Below are 23,961 nucleotides of genomic sequence, written 5' to 3'. Positions count from 1 at the left end.
GAGCCCAGAGTTTTCCCTGTGTCTATGCTGGTTTTACCTGGGCCCGACTCATCTAGTTTTAATCTTGAGTTAAGTGTGAGGGGAGTTAGTCATGGCATCAATCGCTCTCATGGCTGGCCAATCCCCTCCTAGCACACGATGCATGGCTAAAACCCTGCATGATTTAGAGAGTGTAGGCTTCAGCCTGAGATGCACCTCTCTCAAACATACTTAGTTCTAAACTTAGGTTAGGAAAAAAAAATATTATAACCTCAGTATGAAACTGTCCCCTTATGATGGCGACTGATACATTGACCGAAAAGTCTGTGACATTCACGCCTTTGACGCGGCTACAACCCACAAGCCAAGCAACTCCAAGTAGTTACTTTGTTACAAAATTCTCACAGGTAAAATTATAATTTTTAAATAACAACACAGTGTATAATTTGCATCATTGCAGTCTTATCATTGGTTTACTTTGGTTTTATGCCAAAAAACTAAATTAAGAGCATATCCTGTAATTAATATAGCTTTTCCATAAACATATATTGTATGTACTGAAAACTTTAGTTAAAACATGTACACATATTAGATAAAAGAAAGAAACCACTTATTCTAATATTTTTAAAATATAGGTTTTAAAGTGATTTAGAATAAGTATTATATTTATTGCTAGCAAAATTTTGGACCCATTGTTTACAATCTAATTAAAAATTATACCATACACAAACATAAAAAAAAAGACGTATAAATCCAACCTCCCACTTAACTGCAACATAATAAAAATAATATGTTAAATATTTTTAAGAAGTTCCTAATTATTTAAGCAGTATCCCTGCTTACCTAATAAGTTTAAGCAATTTTGTACTCTACCTAAAAACAAATGAAATTGACCCCTTTAAAGAAGTTTCCTATCAAATAGTCTAATTATTTTAATCCTTTGAGAAACATCTAGATGGTTTTATTAATAATAGTTCTTTTGATCACAGCTCAGGATTTTGTGTAAAAAAAAAAAAAAAAAAATGTTAAAATAGTTCCTTTGCAATAACTACTCAAAATGAATGTGCACATCAATGTTACTTTTTTTTACATTTAAGTTGTGACAATAGGCAAACACTACAAATTTTAAGATTACTAAAATCAGCAAAAAAAAGGTAGGCCTATAGATACACCAATACACTATGTTCATCAGTTTTTAAAAGCATTGTAAACTCCAACACAAATGCATGCAGGATATACACAAAACCATATTAACAAGTGAAACAAATAAATAACTTTCTAAACATTTTTATATTTTTCATAATGAGCTAGTTAGTTTAATAAATGGACAGTAACAACTTTCTTAACAATTTTCTATATGCTGAAAAAAATCAAACATATGCACTTAATTGATTTAGTGCACATGTAACATTTCACACGCCCATTTAAACCAAATTTTGGTCTAAAAAAAGTGCATAATCACATCAATGTAGTTTGTGAACTATGAATGAAAACATAATAGGCATTTTCAAAATGCAAATATTAAGTACGGTACCAATGGCAAAACAATCATGAAAGTGACCTACTAAATGTATTTAATTCCACTCATGGGAACTGGAGAAGTAACATGGCAGAAAGTGCTTTCGCTTATTTTAGTGTGGCACCAAAAGTTTTCTTTCCCTACCACTTCAGGTAAAGGAAACTTCCGTCTCAGTCAAAGACCAGCCTAACAGAAGACGACCACAAACTATCATCAGCATCCCGACTCAAAAACCTGAGGCATGCTACAGTTTACATCACTGACACATCAGGAGCCCTGATTGGCCGGGATCGCTAGTGCATTGCGCTCACGTGGCGAGCGTCGTGGCTTCCATCTCAACGTCCCGGCATGAACACCGAGTCAGTGGCTGAGTGGTTGGGAGACCATGGTAATCTTTGAGGTCTGGCCCCGTAACACACTGTGCCATCGTGCAACGTAAGTCCCTATCAAACAAACACATTGCTTTAACAATCATCCACGAGCAAAATGATGCCAGGGCATTCAGAAGAGCACACGACAACAGTAAGTCAGATAATCAACTGATAGACCAGATCTACTCCATTATCTAAACAGATGAGATAAAATTTGACTGAACACACACTAGCGCCCAAAAAACTAAGACATTGGCAGCAAGTATACTAATGCAGATTTAAAAACGTGGTTCTGTCTTAATATATGTACAGAAACTATCAGACTGTATAACACAAAACACAAATAAAGACAAAATGAGCAGCTCTGAGCTGGCTAGCTGCCCTGCGAGTGCCTTTACTAGCTCTTCAACATTTCCAGTATAGGAAAGTTCTCATACTGCTTAATGTTGGCCTAAATGATTGATTAAACATCTACACTGCACCTGTTTGCTAAAACATTATTACCCTGATGATGAAATGCATGTCACTGGAGTGCAATGTTGCAGTTGTCGACACGCTAGCAGCTGTGGCCCTCTCCATCGGCATGCACGGCCGGAAGAGCACGGCATCTGCACAGACTGTGCTCATGGCTGTGTGTCGAAGGGGGCAGCATAAACAATGCAATGTTGCAGTGCCTGTATCATTACAGCAACTGCAACATTTCAGCACTACTACTCTCCGGACCACCGGAACACGTGGGCGGAGGCCCGTTAATGAAATCAGAGCAGTGTTTGTTGTACAGGCTTTATTTTAAAGCGTGGTGTTTCGGAAGCTAGTTTTCCCGCCTCTGCCTGGTTCCGGGAGAAGAAAAGAGAGCATGTCCCTTTGTCCAGCAGTCTTCACATAGACCCGCACAGACCCGCACAGAACAGACCTGGGCACTGCATCCAGCTGTCCTACCTCACTGTCACTGATAACAGCAGTGCTGTTACTTTGTTACAGTATAAATCATTTGGATATCAGTCGAGGATGATTTCAGGGTGGAATCCAACTTTCTCCACAGAAGGTTTCTTGTGGTGTTACCTGGCTGTGAGGATCGGCATGGCAGTAGAGCCAAGATATTATTCAATGTTAAACGTTGTGTGTTGTGCAAGAACTGGAATGCACTGAGGCACTGGGTTCATTATTATATAAGACAGTGTATCTGAGCGAACCAGTATCTACAGACAAAGGAATGAAGTGACACCTACATGCATTTAAGAGGAACGTGTTTTCTGAGCGTCACGTAATGCACTGTACTGCTCCCAGACAGCACACCCCACGATGGCACAATCAGCACGAGGAAGCCCACTATTCACCTGTCTGTGCTGAGAGGAGTACTTCTTCACTCTCGCTAGACCGCCACAAACTGTTTAAACCATTTGCCCAGCACCGCCCCAGTGTCATACCCAGAACCGTACTTCGAGTACATGTATGTATTTACATTTAAATTTAATCATCATAACAGCAGGACTGTACTTTAAAATAAAACAATTCAGTGTTTTAAACTAAAAGTTGTGTTTCTAGATAAATATTGTATAGTCACGTATTAATTAAATCCAAATCACATCAGTGAAAATATTTATGCCACTGAAATCACATGCACATGTGACTTCACTTGTATGCACTTTGACTTTCACTTGTAGATGTTATGCAATAACTGACAAAACTAACTTATTAAAATATGACATGAAAGTTTGCAATTTTATCCATTACCTATGTCACAAGCAGGAGTTATTGGCTTAATTTTGATTTGTGATGACAAGTTTCCCTTTGACACTCCCCAAAAATTTTAATTCATTAGTTAAAATTTTTTAATATTACAAATTTATTCCCGGAAAATGGAAAATGACCTACTCTTTTAAAAAAAATTTAATTATATATTTATGAAGGTTCAAATTTTTATCAAGAATTTACTGCAATAGACTATATCACATTTAATGTGTATGAATTTTTTCCCCTTACATTTAATAAGGATCCAAGATAAATATTTTGTCATAGTACTCTCTCTCTGGTGTTGGCAGTGATATTGTAAATATGTAACTGTAATATATATATATATATATATATATATATATATATATATATATATATATATATATATATATATATATATATATATATAAACCAAATTATGTCAAACTTAAACTTGTCTCTCTTAATTTAGATGATTTTTTTATAAAAAAGTATAGCCTAAATGATGTTATACTGTACTGAAGCTTACTACGTAAAATGGACTAGTATTTTTTTGGGTGATTTTATTTTGTAACAAGAAATTAATTTAATCTTATATTACCTGTTTCACTACAATTAATGACAAAACACAACTAAATTTGAATAAGAGCAGAATTCTTGGTTTTGATGGCATTAATTCTTTAGCTCATGAAATATCTTAAGAGTGAAAATGATTGGGATTATCACACATTTATTGGTTTGTATATTTATTGTAATAGTTTTTCTGATTTATTAAAAAACCTGTAGGCTTAATGGTGTCTTTAAAATAAAAACCACACAACCAATCAACAAACAACTAAAACTCAATATGTAACATTCTCATTGCTTGTAAGCTATTGGAAGGTATTTTTATGACTTTTTTTTAATTTAAGGCTTCATGTCACAACATGTTGGATATAAATTTTATTTTTTGTCATTGTTTTGAGAGCTTTTCCTGTGAAGTATCTTCATAATGCTCTTGCATTTTATATTTTGTCTCAACTGATTCGCTAGTTATTATCTAATAACAGTAAAGAGTCACACAAGTGTACATAATTATACTCACTTGTGTGACCTTTTACAGCTGGAAAATGAAGTTTAGCATTTGCCTGGTGAGAAACTTTGTGACCCACCAAAAAATGCAGGAGAGCTATCAGAATAATTTTTCATGAAAATCCTTTAACTAATTGTACAGGTAAGAAAATGAAGTAATCAACTTGGTGTATGAGAACGAGCCTTAACTTAAACAGAAATGTAGAACTTTATTTGTTGCCGTTGTTCGTCACATATGTATCAGTATTCAAAACAGTTTGTATTTAAGTATTATTCCAAGGAGAAAAGGTATTTAATTATGGTTTCAGTCGAGCAATAAATGAAATTTGTGTTGGCGGAATCATAATAAAATAAAGGTACACACACATCTTACGGAACCAAAGTGTATTTTCTCGCACAGTTAAGAGTCTGAATGAAATTCTGTAGAGCGGAATATGCTTCAACAATGTCAAACAAACCGATGCAGTAGTGATGGATGCAGCTAGGCCCTATAACATTGGAATACAGCAGCTTGTTAAGGAACAGGATTGTACAGTGTTAAACAGGCTTGTAAGGGAAAACAAGGCAGAATAGAGCTAGCAGGTTGCAATCACCACAAAGAACACATCAATCCAAACAGCATGGTAGGTACGACTTATGGGCAGCTAAATATTTATATAGGTTGCAATGAAAGACCTGAGTAGTTTCTTATACAATGGATACTTTGGCAATAATATTTTTCAGTACACTTTGTGTTTATGTTAATTTTATATATATTGTTACGATTTACCGCGGGTTTGTAAAGGATAGCCCAATTAAAGATCTTTATCACACACACAGTTTTATTTATTACCACTACTTGTCACTTACAAAAAATCTTCTAAATTGGCAGACAATTAACTACACTTAAAGCAATGTCTATTCCCCCAGTCACTCGTTCCACACATCTCGCTGGGCCGCGCCTCTGGCGCAACTCTCGCCGCAGCACCCCTCGTGGGTCTCCGCCGCGGGACTCCGTCGCCGCACTCCGCCGCAGCCGACACTTGCCTTCGCCCAGGATCCGCTCGACGCCTCGCTCAGAACTTCACTCGGGACTCCGCCGCGCCCGCGACTTATCGCCCGGAACCTCCCGACTCCACTGAACTCACTCACTCCCTGCCCTGGAACCTTCGTCCAAGGACTTCGCCACTCTGCCGCACCCGCAGCACTATCGCCCGGAAACTCTGCCGCGGGAGAACTCCCCACTGAACTGAACTCGAAGGTTGGCCCAACCTCCTTATATAGCCCTTGGGTTCCCGTCCAGAACAATCGGGCATGTCTCCGAGATATCGCGCGATCTTCGCCGTCGAAATGCCCAGAAACGTGTCGTGTGTCCTCGAAGGACGCGGCGGCTGCTCAAAGAACGCAGATAAACGCAACAAGCAACGGGTTCCCACAAAACGTGCTGATAAACATGTCCGAGTCCTTTTATGCCGCAGTGCGGCCTCTTTTAAGTAACTCGATCTGAGGCAGGTGCGCGCTGCGAAGGTCAGGATGTCGCGAGATAGTATGGCACGAGATACCAGGGAGAGGATGCGGGTGGAAGGGGGTGCAGACAGGCCGAACGAGCGCGGCGACGCCAAGCACTGCAGCCAAGCACGATCGTAACAATATTGAAAATTGAACACTATATGTACATATTATATATATATATATAGTTAGTCTGGTAGAACAGAGACACAACTCAAAAAACCCTGATTGAGTTATGCATTGAAACGCATTCCTAATCATTCATACTTTTCGCAAGAAAAACGTCACAAAACTACATGCAGTAACCGCTCACCAGATGGCAGTAGTGTCACCTTTCTTTTGAGCAGATGAGTTTCAGGCGGGGCAAGAAGAGCGTCACATTTCAGTGTGAGTCACGACGTTCACAGAGTAAGACTGTGTTTTAAACAGGAATAACGACATATCTCAAAAAGGTGCTGTGCATGAGTTGTGATTTGTTCAAGAAGAGTGACACATTATGATTTGTGTCACTGTTCGTTGTAAGTGAGTAAAAATATTACACTATATTAAATAAAGTATACTGCTAATTAGAGATGTGTCTGTTTATGTGATTGAATTTCCTTACGGTTTCTGCATCTATTAAGACGGTTTTTGTATGCATTAAGAAGTTGTCACTGTTCCTGAAAATTTTACAATATTTGTCTCCCGGAATCACTGGTTTAAAGTGGTTCTGCAAACATAAACTCAATTCTAAATAAAGATCTTGAATGGAAGAACTTTTTAAATATGTGTAGATTTTTTTTAGCGATCCGTTTTCAATTTCTATCTTGTTTGAATCTCGCTTTCATATTTTATAATTTATAATTATTGCAAAGACTCTGTTGAGTTAAGCTCATTAAAACCTACTTAAGAACAAATTATAATCATCCATTTTTAATTGTGTCAGTCCGATAACATTACTAAACTGATATTATCCAATTATTAAATGAAATATATTAAAATATTATATTAAAGTTAAAAGGTTCGGAAAAAAGCTATGTTCCCAATGATGCGTAGCTATTGTAATTTTTGTTTTATGGCGATGAGTGTGAGCCTAGATTGTATGTTCGTTCATCAATTGTAACAATGCCATTTCATGATTGTGTTAAGATATTTCTATCATAATTAGCATACTGTAGACTCTCAATGATATGCTGGACACTAAATTTGAATGTTTATTTCAGATAACAATGTCCAGTAACAGTCGCTGTGATTTAATACTCAGACTCTGCAAAGAGCGTGATAATGACAAAGAAGAGGAAAGAGCTACATCTGGCTGTGTTGTATGTGACACATCGCTAGAAATAAAAAAAAAAGTGATATACAAGAAAGCATGTCCGATGTTAATACGATTGATAAACATCCGGAAAAAACTTATGAGGCCAAAAATACAAACTTAGGTAATTTATTTTTGTTATGTTTTAACTATAATTATTGACAAGAATTTATAATCAATAAAATAAAAATATTGTACTTTTTTTCCAGACAATATTGGAAGGGACAGTGTGTGTAACCCTCCAGCAAATGCTTCTGGCCACAATGAACTTTCCAGCAGTGATTCTGTATCAGACTTGTCAAGTGATGACAGCGTGGCTGATCCAGACTACAGTGCCTTAGATCCTACAGACTCTACATCTGACGAAGCATCGAATGTTAAATCACTACAAACAAAGGGATCTGAAAATGCTGAACCCAGTACATCAACAAGTGGAAAAGCTACATCAAGGTGTGTTTTGAGACTCAGCAGAGGGGTAGAAAAAGGTTACGTAATCCAGACGAGTGGCAAAAGAATCGAGCTAAAAGAGCGGGAAATGCTGGTGAAAGTTATACATCATTTTCTAGCAGCCAAAAGGTTGTTGCAGGCAGACAATTACAACCACCATGCAACGAAAAATGCAGACTAAAATGTTTTAGTAAGTTCACTGAAGGTCAGCGTAGGAATATTTTCAATGATTAATGGGGCTTGAAGGACTTGCAAAGGCAACGTGAATTCCTGTTGGCTAGTATGTCAATAATGCATTTTATTTTGTTACTGAGGGTAAGCGAACTCGTGTTTGTAAGCATTTTTTCAAGTCAACTCTTTGCATTAATGACAGGCCAATAAGAACTGTTCAGCAGAAGAAAAATACTTCAACAGGCAACATTCTCTCCTTGGATATGAGAGGAAAACACGGGCATCACCATAAAGTTGATGAGAACGTCAAGCAAAGTGTGAGAGATCACATAAATAGCATCCCTTGCATACCAAGCCATTATTGCCGTGCTGTGACAAACAAGAAGTATATAGAAGGAAACAAAATGATTCGTAACTACATAGGGACTATGAACAACTGTGCAAAGAGACTAGCCGGCCCTCTGCTAATTATGTCATGTATTCCCGAATATTCCGCGAAGAGTTCAACTTATCACTTCTTTGTTCCTAAGAAGGATCAGTGCGAACAGTGCCTTGCTTATTCGAATACTAATGAAGAGGAAAAAGCTGAATTACAGTGTAGTTATGATACTCACATTGAAGAAACCAAGCTATCCTGAGAAGAAAAGGCAAATGATAAGTCCAACTCAACGCCATAGTAGCTGTGTTCGATCGTCAAGCAGTGCTACCCTGTCCAAATGGACAAGCCTCCTCATTTTATTATGTGTCAAAATTGAGTGTTTTCAACTTCACTGTGTACAATGCGGAAACTAACCAAGTTGAATGCTATGTATGGCACGAGGGAGAGGATAAAATAGGAGTAAATGAAATAGGTTCCCTTGTTCTAGTGTATCTCGAAAAAACGAAAACAGATCATTCGCACGGAATTGATGTGATTTTCTATTCCGACAACTGCGCTGGTCAACCAAAAAACTGTTTCTTGATAGCTACGTACATGTATGCAATGATAAAGTTTTTGTGGATACAAAGTATAACACATAAGTTTCTCATAACCGGACACAGTGAAAATGAAGGGGACGGTGCTCATTCGGTGATAGCGAGACACATCACTCGAGCCCTAAAGTCAGGACCAATGTATGTTCCTGAACAGTACGTGCCTCTTGTACGATGTGCAAAGAAAACCGGAAAGCTCCAGGTGCTCAAGGTGAAGAAGGATCAGTTTGGAAAACTCTTCTACAAGACTTCCTATGTTCCTATGAAGAAAATGAATTCAAACAAGTTGATGTTTTGCAGTCTAGAAGAAATAATAAACTTAGCAAAGTGTCAAAAATTCAGTTGCAGAAAGCGTACCAAAGAAAACAAGGGATTTCCGTAAGGAAAAAAGATGGTCTATTGTCTCTGTTGTGCCGTTTATTGGTATGATTGGCACAGTTTTTAATTTTTAGGCTCAAATTTTCATTTTTAAATTTTTTGCATTTTTATTCTTATTTAATTTTTGTCAGACTTCTGTACACTCATATCAAACCTTTTTTTTTATCCTAGTTCTCTTTCCCTGGTTTTCGGCGCACACTAGTGGCCGTGTCCTTAAGTCTCTCCCTCTCTCTTTTCCTTGGCCGCCAGAGAGCACACTTGTCCCCCACCCCTTTAGCCCCATGCTGGTTGCAAGTCACCTAGCGCGAGATTTGCGAGTCCAAGTTAAACTTAGTTCAACTGCGCCTCCATAGAGCGCGCGGCGCTCGACGGCTATAGAGGTTTTTACCAAGCAACAGACCTTCGTTTTACCTTGCCTCGGACGTCTTCGGCTCCTTTCGGCGCTGAGCCATGTCTCCCCCCCCCCCCCTTTTTCGGCCTACCGGGTCCCAGCATCCTTTTTTTTTAGACGATCTAGCCGCCATGATGGATTATTGCGCGGGCTGTTGGGCTGACTACATCGGCGTCTCTGTCGATCTGCTTCTTGAATAATAAATCGCGTGCAGATCTGCCTTCTTCTGCGCTATAGGATGTAATCGTCTTGGCCGAGGGAATTTTTCCCTAAAACTTTTCTTTGTCTTCTGTTAGTTAGTCAGTCAACCCGAATAGCTACGTTTTAGTATAATTATTTTAAATTCTTTTCTTTGTGCTTCCGCGACATCTCCGCGATGCGCGTCCTAACTGGCGATCGCGCAACATGAATGGAATCATCTGTCATCACCCTGCTTCGGTGAGTCTTTTGCATTCAATATTTCCCCTAATTCGCTCCCTTTTAGCGGGCTTTTGCCTGATTGATGGTCTGTCTGCTACTTGGTCTAATCTCTGTCGATATTGGACCTTGTTGCAGGCAGGGTGCAAGAGATACCTACCGATTGAAGAAACACCCCCGTCATCCGAGAGTCACCCCTCCACAAATGGTCGTGATTGAAAATCAATTGAGTGAACCCCAACAAAATTTATTCTGCTCTTCCCGCCGAATTTTACCTGGTCGTGAGTTCTGAACGACAAAATTTCATTAATCTTGGTGTGCCAGTGTACAGGGGAGAAGTTTTTGTGAACTATGTAAAGTTATATCTTCAGTAATTATGACTCAAGAAGAATTAACCCTTATTGGATATGGGTATATTGTAATTTTTTTTTGCATAAGATTCAAAACCAAGGCAATATATTCTAACTATTTTTGTAAACATTTCACTATGGCTAGAACCTTGTTAAATTTTCGCTAGATTCGCGGTCCGGACTCGCTAGCACTATAAATTGTGTTCATGTTTTCTTCATTAATGATTGCTAAGATGTTAAAATGCTAATTTGTTGATCGAGGGTTAATCTGCCTTGATCTTTTCTGGTAAAATCTAATTAAAGAAAGATTATGCACTACATAAAAGAATATTAATATAAATAAACCAGGAAGCCTATAGATCACATGACTTATTTTGTTGTTTTTATTTAATTGAGTACCTATATGTATATTTATACCGATCCACTGACTCCCAAATGGATTGTTTGTAGGGAGTTTCTAAATTATTTTGTTCCCCGCCTCGTGCCACCTCTGGTGATGTTCGAATTTTATGTGAATTTTGTAGCTTGTTGCTCAGCTGTTTCCTAGGACTTTCAAGAGGTGTTATAACACTAAAAAATCAAGGGCACGAGGGGCGTTACAAATTGGTAGCAGAGCATGGTTTGGTCTATAGGCATACCTAAGTAAAGTAGGCACACCTAAAATAAAATATAATATATATATTTAAAAATATATATATATACTTTTTGGATTTAAATTTTGTATTATTAACATTGTGAACTGATCGCTGGTACACCCTGTAGTTATATTGCGGTTAAAATTTTAAAATTATATTTGAGTTTTAACGTCCCGCTGTGACTGTGTTTGCGCGCGGTGTCTAACACCGCGCGGCCCCGTCGGCGCTACTTCCCGTGTAGGCAGCGCGCCTTATCTCCCGCGCGTGTCATTCTCCCTGTCTACCACTTCACCCCTCCCCTTCAGCCTCACCGGCTGTTGGAGGCAAGGTCATTCCGTTGCCCACCACGTCCGGCAGCGTAGACAATGCGTTGCAATCTAGTTTGATCCTCACGGCCGACAGTGCCCTGAGTTTGTCTAAATTCCTCCTTTTATCATCCGTGTTTTTTTTATAACACATCCGCCTGCAAACCAGGCCATCTTTGTGAAAAACAGATCATCGAAGTCCTTTCGGACATCGTCGTATTTTTTGTCTCTCGGCGCATACGCGCGGTATCATGTTACTCTCATGTTCAGGACTGCCAACCTGACGGCTACCTTTTCCTCCCTGTTGTCCACATACCTTGTGTCGTTAATAAGGCAAACCAGTTTTCGTACCTACCACGGACTTCAGTTAGCACATTACATATTGCATTTTTGCTTCCCATTTTAAATTCAAGCAGCCTATAATTTCCTTTTTTGAAATATAAAATATGTTATATAAATATTAAAATTAAATTTAAGTATAACTTCATTTTGTTTTGAGCACATAATATTTAAATGTTGTGTTATAGCTATACATCTATACATAATTATATTTAACATTTTAAGAAAAACCTCATGTGTAGTTTAATAACATTTAAAAGGGGTATAGACAGTAATTTATAAACCTTCTAATTTTAAGACTACTTTACCCCGATCATTTAATATTAGAAGTAATGTAAGCATAGTTACGCTATTTACTAGTGTACCAAGTAAGCTTTACTAGACATTATTCATAACATATAAAGATTTAAGTTTACGAGAAGTTTATTTTGCAAATTTATCTAAGGTCAGAGACAATTTTAATGACTATAATAAGAAATAAGAAATTTATCGTATTCTATACATACAGGTTTATAGTCAATTTAATTCTAAAAGTAATGTATGCATTGATGCTATTGATTATTGTTTATTACTTTTCCAAGATTTGCATCCATCCATGTGCCTAGCTTTTGTTTAGATTTATTTCGCGATGTGAGGTGTATTCATTTTAGCCTTCGACGAAAGGTTCCTAAATTAAGTTGTTGTGGTGTAGGTAAATTAACCACATTTTTTTATCAGCTAGTACGGAGATGATGATTGGCTAGGACGTCAAGTGCATTTATTTACGTTGACTATATTAACCAGTAACTGAACTGTATATTCATAGTTTCTCAGACTGTATTGAGTGTTAACTAATTTTGTATTATTGTTTCAATAAGATTTCTAATTTGTTTTATTTTCATTAAGAATTAAATTTTTTTTTCACTGTACAGCTACGTAAACAATTTGAGCACAGTAGCTGATACCTTTGTGCATCTAGATATTTAAAGTTTTTTTTTTTTGATTCTATTAATTGTCTTACACACTCTCCCTAAAATTAGTAGCTATTTTACATCATTATGATAATATTATTATACTTTGTTTTTGCAATTGTGACTTCCAAGGTGGCATTAAGGTTTAAATTTTGTGTATTTCTAAAGTCGAACTAGGTCACGCTCGCCACAGTGCAGCACTATATTCAGGCGTTAAATCGCGAGAGGTCCTCTGAGCCAATGAGCCAAGACCTGGTCCTCTGAGTGAAACATCTCATGACCGTTTTCGAGTGTTCTTTGGGTTCCATTCCCACCACTCATCTTTGGACGGCCTATGTTCAAACCCCCTCTTAGGCAGTGTGAACTTTTGTGCCCGCCATGGAAGATCCGACGGCGAAATTAATTAATTTAAATTTAGTTATGTTTATTAGGATTATAATATTAAATGTTATGATAATATATATATTAATTAAATTTGAGTGCGAGGACTAATATTAATTAATATTTAATTATAATTACAATTAATAATTAGATAACTTAACTTTTAAAATATAGTTGACCAAATAAAATATTTTTCATAATATAAATATTATGGTTTTTACACAATCTGTGTTTGTTTTAATCCTTTTCTAAATTCATTTAAATTCGTTGATCTTTCGGGTTTCGAACCCGAACTAACTCAGGGTGAAATTCCCTCGTGGGTATCTTTGCTTCAGCCTGTTGGTCTGATCAACCATCAGAGCTTGAACATATTGATCCTATGTAAGTTAACAAATGTAGTTTTCGGGACTGAGGTGTACTTAGCTTTTGAGCAAGTATAAAATTATATAATTTAGTTTGATCCATCGTCAGAGTGTGCAGGGCCTGGACCCATGCCTTCGACTTCTTATGGACAAAAAAATATGTACAGGGGTTTTCATTCCCATTTAGTTTGTAAGTTACGGGTCACCATACCCATATACAGGGGTTCCAATCCCCATATATCGCTGAGTGCTCAAGGACGCATATCCCTTGTTTTGGCCTCAGTAATTTCGGCTTTCCCTCACAGTGCCCACTTTGTGAAACTACACGATGTCCAAAATCTGAGATCAACGTGATTCAATATTTACTTTATTAACTAATTATGTGTGATCATTATATATAATTTTAGATTGATCAATGCTAAATATTAAGATTTTATTTTGAGTCTCTTGACCTAAAATTATTTTATTCTTATTTAATTAATATTGCACCCAAAATAATTATCTATAATTATAAATTTTCTTTAAGAATAAGAATTATTCTAATAAAATATTTTTAAGTGACCCAACTTAGTAATTGAGATTATCTGTAAGGTATGACCACCTACATTAACCAATAAGTTTATTCATTTGCCTCTATCTCGACCCTACTCCCTCTCTTAACTCAACGCGACTGGAGGTGCCGACGCGCCACAGCCGTACGTCAAATGTTAGTAGTAGTATACAGGCGAACCTGGTAACTCGCCGAACTGAAATGTTATTTTGATGCATTTATTTTCCCCTGTGCTCCGCATTCAAGCGGGGGAGTATGTGCCGTTTATTGGTATGATTGGCACAGTTTTTAATTTTTAGGCTCAAATTTTCATTTTTAAATTTTTTGCATTTTTATTCTTATTTAATTTTTGTCAGACTTCTGTACACTCATATCAAACCTTTTTTTTTATCCTAGTTCTCTTTCCCTGGTTTTCGGCGCACACTAGTGGCCGTGTCCTTAAGTCTCTCCCTCTCTCTTTTCCTTGGCCGCCAGAGAGCACACTTGTCCCCCACCCCTTTAGCCCCATGCTGGTTGCAAGTCACCTAGCGCGAGATTTGCGAGTCCAAGTTAAACTTAGTTCAACTGCGCCTCCATAGAGCGCGCGGCGCTCGACGGCTATAGAGGTTTTTACCAAGCAACAGACCTTCGTTTTACCTTGCCTCGGACGTCTTCGGCTCCTTTCGGCGCTGAGCCATGTCTCCCCCCCCCCCCCCCCCCCTTTTTCGGCCTACCGGGTCCCAGCATCCTTTTTTTTTAGACGATCTAGCCGCCATGATGGATTAATGCGCGGGCTGTTGGGCTGACTACATCGGCGTCTCTGTCGATCTGCTTCTTGAATAATAAATCGCGTGCAGATCTGCCTTCTTCTGCGCTATAGGATGTAATCGTCTTGGCCGAGGGAATTTTTCCCTAAAACTTTTCTTTGTCTTCTGTTAGTTAGTCAGTCAACCCGAATAGCTACGTTTTAGTATAATTATTTTAAATTCTTTTCTTTGTGCTTCCGCGACATCTCCGCGATGCGCGTCCTAACTGGCGATCGCGCAACATGAATGGAATCATCTGTCATCACCCTGCTTCGGTGAGTCTTTTGCATTCAATATTTCCCCTAATTCGCTCCCTTTTAGCGGGCTTTTGCCTGATTGATGGTCTGTCTGCTACTTGGTCTAATCTCTGTCGATATTGGACCTTGTTGCAGGCAGGGTGCAAGAGATACCTACCGATTGAAGAAACACCCCCGTCATCCGAGAGTCACCCCTCCACAAATGGTCGTGATTGAAAATCAATTGAGTGAACCCCAACAAAATTTATTCTGCTCTTCCCGCCGAATTTTACCTGGTCGTGAGTTCTGAACGACAAAATTTCATTAATCTTGGTGTGCCAGTGTACAGGGGAGAAGTTTTTGTGAACTATGTAAAGTTATATCTTCAGTAATTATGACTCAAGAAGAATTAACCCTTATTGGATATGGGTATATTGTAATTTTTTTTTGCATAAGATTCAAAACCAAGGCAATATATTCTAACTATTTTTGTAAACATTTCACTATGGCTAGAACCTTGTTAAATTTTCGCTAGATTCGCGGTCCGGACTCGCTAGCACTATAAATTGTGTTCATGTTTTCTTCATTAATGATTGCTAAGATGTTAAAATGCTAATTTGTTGATCGAGGGTTAATCTGCCTTGATCTTTTCTGGTAAAATCTAATTAAAGAAAGATTATGCACTACATAAAAGAATATTAATATAAATAAACCAGGAAGCCTATAGATCACATGACTTATTTTGTTGTTTTTATTTAATTGAGTACCTATATGTATATTTATACCGATCCACTGACTCCCAAATGGATTGTTTGTAGGGAGTTTCTAAATTATTTTGTTCCCCGCCTCGTGCCACCTCTGGTGATGTTCGAATTTTATGTGAATTTTGTAGCTTGTTGCTCAGCTGTTTCCTAGGACTTTCAAGAGGTGTTATAACACTAAAAAATCAAGGGCACGAGGGGCGTTACACTGTTGAGGAAAAAATGTATTCCAAATTGTTATGCGACATTTTATACTAATTTGTAAATGAAAAGTCTCAATTTGTAAAACAAAATAATAATTAGTAATATTTTTTGGTCTGCAGTCTGAATTGATAGTGTGGAATTTCTGAAAGTGTTTTATTAAAACTTAATTCTTAGTTTCTAGATAGAACTGTTCTTGTGTAACATGCGGCTGTGCTCAAAGTGACATTTCGTCTAAGGAACAAATATAGATTGGCCATGGAAGCGCCAGGCAGAGAACAGAACTAAACACCTCACCCATAGGGGCACAGCACACACACAAAAAAAAAATTTATGATTAACCTCTTTAAAACTTGGGAAGGTTATGTGGATTGTGATCACAGGGTAAGAAAATAATAAGATCTGGTTAGGTTTATATAGGCATTTACTAAATCTTACTTAATGATTTTGTTGCTGTTGTTTTTGTCTTTACAAACATTATCCAACTGAAGATGACCCATAGCATTACAGCCGAAACAAAATACCAAGAAATTTGTTGACTTTATTTGCTATACTTAATACATAAAATCTTGTTAAACAAAAAACAAAATGGGGAGGCCCCGGGGCGAGATATTATACATAAGTAACAATGGTTATACTTGAATGAATCTTAGGTCATTTGGTCTCTTAACTTTACAGGCCATTGAATATTGAGCGCGCAGGGTCTTCATAAAACAAATTATAAAAAATCACATTTACTCGTTAAATGAATAAAAAGTGTCCTGAAACTGGTTGTTCAGAATTATAAATTATTTTGTGGTTTTTCCACTCAGGGGAAAAGATGTTGAAATCTGGAACTCTTGAGAAATTCTCCGATTGCAGGAGGCGATGAATTTCGGTGAACTAACTCATGAACTGCACATTCGGGAGTTGAATTTTGAGCGGAATTTCTCGCCCTAATTCTTGAGCCCTGTCTGTAACCAGTATTCCCATCAAATTAGGTTGGTTAACAGGTGGCTGATGTTGGACGAAGTTAAGCCCAGGAGAACAGCAAAAGGAAAAGTGTGTGTGGGGCAATGAAACAACTTACTTAAGCTGCGGGGTGGAGTAGATCAGGTCGGTCCCTGGAGATGGCCAGGTGATGCGCGGCGCGGGAGTTTGCGGTCGCCATGAAGAATAATAAGTTAAGACAAAAAAGCTATTTCACAAACTAAACTTTTTCGGGCAGCTAAGAAAAATTAAAAATTTAGTGCTAAGGCACATGGCCTTGTCGATAACCGACTACATGCTTTAGAGAAAGCTGTTAACGACTTACCAGAAGTGCGTTGTCTCGGGCTGCGAGGAGAGATGTGCCCGCCGAATCGTCAAAAATGTCGCCGGCTCACCTAATTAAAACTGTCTTTGGTCGCCTGTCCAGGGGAGGGGCTTCGGAAAACCCGAAGGGAACCCGAATGGTTCCGATTGGAGTAGCCACACTCTAGCGCGTCCTGGCGAGTGCGCACGGAACTACAAGCCCTAAATGACCTCTCGACTTGGATGCAAGTCGATCCTTAAGGCCTGGCTTGGATAGGAGGAGACTATGCTGTCCTCTGGCGGAGAGGCGAGGGATCATGCCCGGTAGTTGGCGAAACTCCCGCGAGATGTCGTGTGTGGTCCATCTGGGGCGCGAGGGGCTGTGGCCTTCATCCCGGGCATTGGCGCGACTGTGGGTTATGACCTACGTGGACCAGAAGAAACAGGGGGGGGGGGGGGGGAGGGTACGACCTGTGACTGACCAGGCCTGGGAACAGGATGGTCTGACACGATGCTACGTGTTGTTGGGCTGATGAACGGAACACAGTTTCGTGAGAGGGACAGCTAGGTTCAGCACAGCTCCAAGAAGAGGAGTTAGCATCTTTGGGAGCAGAGAACAGCTTTTCTAGTCACGCTACCGTCTAGGGTGAACAGCTCGACGTGTGATGCCTAGCAGGGTTCAGACGAGACGATCGCTGGCCCAGCATGTCGCCAGCAAACCTCAGCCTTAATCGCTGGGAATGGCATTGGGAGCACTAGACGGCTAAACAAACTAACCTGTCAGTACACTCGACTGATCAAATCTCGATGAGGAATAAAGCAGTGGAACATCATATGGAAGATGAAATAAAATTTTTTCGTAAAATTAAGTAGATTGTATATTGTGCCTGAAAGTAGCACTGAAACTGCACACTTGGCATACCTTTACTTTAATAAGAAGGGAAAATAAATGTATTAGAGTATAATTCATTGTGTATGCTACTTGAAAGTTTTGATTATAGATGTGTAACTTTTATCTGTTAATTTTTGTAATTCAAAACTGTCAGCTTATGTAGTTTGAAAATGTGTAGTTAGGTACATAATAATAATAATAACGTCTGCAATCAGTACATAATATTTCAAAGCCTAATAAAGCGATTTTTAAATTTCTATCAAAAAATTCTTTGTGGCATTTTTTTTTATTTTGCATACATTACTTAACTCAAAAACTTAACAATACCTATCGCAAAAAAAGTGTCATAAGACAAAATGATTTTTTGAAATATTATTTTAAAAAGTATATAAACAGTTCTTCTGAAAAAATCCGACTGTAAACTAAATACAAGATATGAAATTCATAATAGGGCTTGTTTTAGAAAACCTACCGTTCCAAAATTCTGAGAGAAAACATATCAAAATTAGGTAAAATTTTCAATTTCGTTTCCTGAAAAACTTACTTTTTTGAGTTGTGTCACTGTTCTTCCGGAATAACTATATATATATATAGAGAGAGAGAGACACTGGCTGCGGTTAAACAGTTAGGTAAATTTAACAAATAAACCAGTCAAGTATTTGCACTGCATGACATAATAATTTTTTATGGCCTGTAGTGTTCAACACTTTGCCATTAATACCTAGTATGTTCAGAACATATATATGACTTGCTATGGGTTTTACGATTTTTTTTTTTCACCACCTGCTCAATTCTCCTCTGTTTCTGATAGAGAAACATTTCTTGCTATCTGGCTATCTTCATAGCTGGAGCTTTTCGTGAGCTCTGCGAAAGATTTGACTTGCATTTGCGAGTCATGATAAAAATAGATTCAAGTCACTAATAAAATTTACCTCTAACCTACAACCCAATTAATAAATAACAAAATCAGCTAATACTGAACATATGTAAAGTCTATTGCTAGAGAAAGAGATAACTGTTATTAGTGCCTCCGCGAACTCCACTGAGCGGACGTCTCACCACTGTTGATCACTGTTTGTATGTCCATGACCTATGATTTACTGTTATAAATATTAATTTACCACTTTTTTACTCTAATTGGGATGGAATTTCATAGTAATATGTGGCCTATGTGTTAATCCAGGTTATGAGCTAGCTGTAAGCCAAAACACAACCAAATCGTTCAGCGGGTCAGGCGTGATTCAGTATCAAACATATACTTTCACTCACAAAATTTTGCACTTATGATATTAGCGTATATATTCTGAAAATGATATTTTAATAGGCCCACTTACTGTTAATTATGATTCATGATTCTCTAGAGGCGCTGTAATATTGGTAGAAATTTTTTTACTTGAGAAAGATGTTATTTTCAAGTAGTTTGTTGGTATTAGTCTACCCTAAGTGCCGTGTTGAAAATTGTAAAATTACATTGACATTATTGCCATTAATGTCACGGAAACCAGAAAGAAACTGTTGTAAACATACCAACACATTAGAAATATTTTTTACATAAATAAATTTTTAAAAAGGGTTCAATAATCATTCAGTTTATAACCCATAGGGCCAATGTTTTGATGTGTTATTTTAGGTGCTTTTAATATTTCTATAAGATATATTGTTTACCTATCTCATGTGGTTAAAAATTGCTTTCCTTAATTTAGTGTTTTCAACGTAATACGTACATTTGAGTTAAAACTTTTAAGAGCGTAGATTGTCAAACTGATACTGTCAAAGACATTTTAAATTATTTTCCTTTCTGATGGTTGTGAGAGGTCATGGTAAGCAGTGGTGCGCTCTATAATTATTTTACAGGCCAAAATGTGTCAATTTGTGTGATATGCAAAACTATTTAAAAATTGCATTGACTCATTGAATGGTACAATGCACTTCTAGTTGTATATAATATAAGAGGGTGACAAGGTCGGGGGATTCTGTAGTATTTATAACGTACTTTTAGTGGGCGCCACCGTGTCTAGGGGGCACGGACCCAGCGAGAAGACTCTGTCTCAGGCGTGACGTAGCCCGTGTGGCGGCGTGACTCGTTTCCCCCTTTCGCAATTACCTTAACCACGCAGTGGGATCTCAGGGCGCCCCACACGCCGACAAACAACACTCGAAGCACGCAAACACAATGGCTCTATGAAAACGCCTTCCTCGGAGAGCCGGAACGGAGCGTCTCTCTTCAGCTGGCGACGGGAAGCGACTGCGCGAGCAATGGCCGCAGAGGTAGCGTGGTGAAGAGGAAGGGGGGGGGGGGTGTTTGGTGCCAAGCGCCCTGAACAGTTACCCTGTCTCCCGTCGTGCCGCGGACGTGGTTAAAATGCATAAAAATTACAATAAATTTTAATATAAAAACATATGGCACTTGGGGAACAAAACAAAAGATTGCACAGTATTATTATATCTTGGGGAGCGAAGCACTGATTCTACAGCGCCCTCTTGCGGCGGCGCGCTATTTAAAACACGTCAGCCGGGAGGATTAACAGGAAGGGAGGGAGGTGGTGGCACATCGGGCTCAGATGGGCGTAGCCCTGGACGACGTCAAGGGTAAATATGTATTGTACGGATTAGCGCCAAAAAAAATCGTACAAATATGAAATAACTTCCATTATATGCTCTTTTACGTCCTCTTTTCAGAACCGCCTGCGGAGATAAAAAATTCCAATTACTTTTGGAGATATCGAATTTTTTAATATTCATTTGTTGGTGATTTTTTAAAAAAAAAAAATTTTAAAATCCGAAAATACCTTTATTCTGTGCTCTTTAACTTCCTCTTTTCATTAAACCCGGCGGAGATCAGAAATTCCAAATACTTTAGGAGATATGGAATTTTTTAATTTTCATGATGTGCACTGATGCGTCCCTCAGCGGGAAGCCTACGATTCACACATCCTTCTGGACATACCCGAATACTCACGTTGGCAAGCCTTCTTTTCTTAAAATCAGCAAGAAGTAATTAAAAATACTTTAAAACACTGTGGATGGTTGGTTATATTAGGTAAGTATAGCTACATTACAAAACTGTAAAATCATTTTATGGTTGCTTAGCAAATAACTTTTTAATATGTAGCTATCCAGCGCTAGGAAACCGTTTACATGATTTCACAGTATTTTTAATGTAGCTATCCAAACCAAATCAACCATCCACAATGTTTTGAAGTATTTATAATGTAGCTAACATAACCTAATTGACCATTAGTTTTCATGAGTTGCATATTTATTTACAATAAACAAAAAAAAACCGAAGATGCACGATCGGGCGTTTGCCTCTCGTCTGTTGAAAGAAGGCTTGCCAACGTGAGTATTCGGGTATGTCCAGAAGGATGAGTGAATCGTAGGCTTCCCGCGTTTGCGTTCACCATTGTTGCTTGTTTACAAGTATGATTTTTTTTTTCGCGACGTAGTTGAACGACTACATCACGTAAAAAGAAAATTACGTGAGTTCCTACTGTTCATCCTTTTTCCCGGTTTGTTAGGTCAGGTCAGCTACATTATAAATACTTTAAAACTAAACTACCATTAAAATTAATTTTTATTATTTTTAATGTCCGTTCAGTTTCAAAGTATTTATACTGTAGCTGACCTGACCTAATCTACCTTTGTCCCGTTTTGTTAGGTCAGGTCAGTTACATTATAAATACTTAAAACTATACAAGTAAAATTAATTGATATTATTTTGAAGTATTTATCATGTAACTAACCTTACCTAATGGAAAATTTCTGTTATTTAGGCATTCACGCACACACGGCAAAATATAAAATGGCGTCTGTTGAATGATTACATAGGGCTTGTATTGCAAAATAAGAACGGCGATATCTCCAAAAGTAATTGGAATTTTTAATCTCCGCAGGCGGTTTTGAAAAGAGGACGTAAAAGAGCATATAATGAAAGTTATTTCATATTTGTACGATTTTTTTTGGCGCTAATCCGTACAATACATATTTACCTATAAGAGAAAGGTGGGCTTGGTTGTACCAATCATATAAACATTACATTATATTGTTATTTATGTATTAAAATCTTAAAATTTGTTTATTATTTCTTTTCAGGGAGAGTAGGTTTTTGAATGTCAATGATTGAAAATTATCATGACAATATATAAAAATGGTGTTTTTTATACTGGCTAGATTGTGGAAAACTCTGAAGCTAAGAAAGCCTTTTAGTCCAAAATAATTGTGTTTGTTTAGCAAATTAAAAAAAAGTAAATATTGATAGAAAATTATTGAATAGTCACTTAAATATTACAAAACTTTTAATTTCAATATTATCTTGTTTTTAATGCTTTTTTATTTCAAATTTCCTGTACTTCATTGTCTTCACACTACAGCAGAGTATTTCAAAATCCAGTGGAAATCCAAGACAATCAAGCAACATAGTTAATCAGAACTCAAAAATACCATTTTTGGAATTTTTTCCACCGAAAAATTATTTTTTTCAAGAATTATGTAGGCCCAGTGCAGTGCGTACTTGGCAGAAACAACCAGTACAGTGTAAAAAATTAAAATTCTATAGATGTTATCATTCTAGAACAATGCACAAAGTGTATAAGATGCAACCCGAATATTTTAAATCTTTTTATATAAATATTTACAACTGAAAACATACCTCACTCCATTTTTCCAGTTTATTTTGTGCAAGGTCCAAGTCTTCAACAATTTGGCACATTTCATCCAGTTCTTCCTCGTCTCCAGCACTTTCAATATCACAATCATTCAGCACCAGGAGAGAAGGCATGCAATTCCTTGGGTTTGTTTTGGGCACATATATTTCAATAGGCAAGCCAAACTCAACATTCTGAGCATCTTCCTTCCCGTACTTTTTGTGAATTGCTTCTGAAAGCGAAGGCATTTCTGCTTCCTGCAACAAACATACCTTACACTGCAAAACAATATCGCGCCGTCGCCGCAATTTAGTGTTACGTAGCGAACTTTGTTTTGTAATGACTTTCCCTAACAGCTGATCATTGCGCAAACTTGCAGGCACTGCTAAATTTGAAGCTATCAGCAAGACAGAAATAACACTCAGATAACGTTCATTCCACACGATGACACGAGAGAACTAATGTTGACCGTTTGATATCTACAGCGACTAATATACGATTAAACGAGGACTTTCTCTAGCATCTGACTTGAAACAAAGCACTTGCACCAGGAAATACGTTACACAATTCAGGCCTTTCGAAGATTTTTTCAAACAGCCCTCAAATATACACAACTGTCACGTTGCTGAGATTTCTAAATCATTTTCACGCTTTGAGTACTTACAGAAGCAAAAATAAAGCCTACTTTTCAAATCGCTACGCAGTGTGCGACACTTTATTTACCAACAACAGCACTCCGACCAGCTGGTGCTTGCCACTGTCGGGTCTGCTGTGTACAATAGTAGTTCGCCCAACGAACTGCAGTGGCGCGCTGGTAGCAAGGTCACCCGTTTGAATTACCTGTCCATTTCCCGCGTCTGCGTTTTAGAGATTCCAAACGATTTGAATTCACGTTTTGCTTTAAATAATTGCAAACAGATATGTGTTTTCTTAAGTAAAATGAAAGTTCATTTTCTCTAGCGATTTTTAAAAACAGCTGCTTTAAAATCGTTGGACAAAAGGCGGTAAATTTCCGCGCCAGGATGACTCGAAGAGAAAACGAGTTGGTTTTATTTTGCTCGGCTGTTGCCGAGTTGAACTTGTCACGC

General features: G+C 37.8%; 1 protein-coding gene across 1 annotated transcript in view; it reads right to left on the bottom strand.

Moving 5' to 3' along the window:
- The window catches only part of LOC134531549 (tubulin-specific chaperone cofactor E-like protein), a 47,980-nt gene extending 24,328 nt beyond the window's left edge, over nucleotides 1-23,652 (bottom strand). The window contains exons 1-2 of the mRNA XM_063367241.1: nucleotides 23,538-23,652; nucleotides 22,879-23,130 (exon numbers count right to left, since the gene is read on the bottom strand). Of these exons, the coding sequence (XP_063223311.1) occupies nucleotides 22,879-23,121 (243 nt within the window). The 5' untranslated portion in view covers nucleotides 23,122-23,130; nucleotides 23,538-23,652. The remainder of the gene's footprint in view (nucleotides 1-22,878; nucleotides 23,131-23,537) is intronic.
- Nucleotides 23,653-23,961: the final 309 nt, after the last annotated feature.

Source organism: Bacillus rossius, chromosome 5 (genome assembly GCF_032445375.1).
Source record: "Bacillus rossius redtenbacheri isolate Brsri chromosome 5, Brsri_v3, whole genome shotgun sequence".
Lineage (NCBI taxonomy): Eukaryota > Metazoa > Arthropoda > Insecta > Phasmatodea > Bacillidae > Bacillus > Bacillus rossius.
The sequence above is the reverse complement of the archived record's forward strand: the minus strand, read 5'-3'. Positions and strand labels throughout refer to the sequence as shown.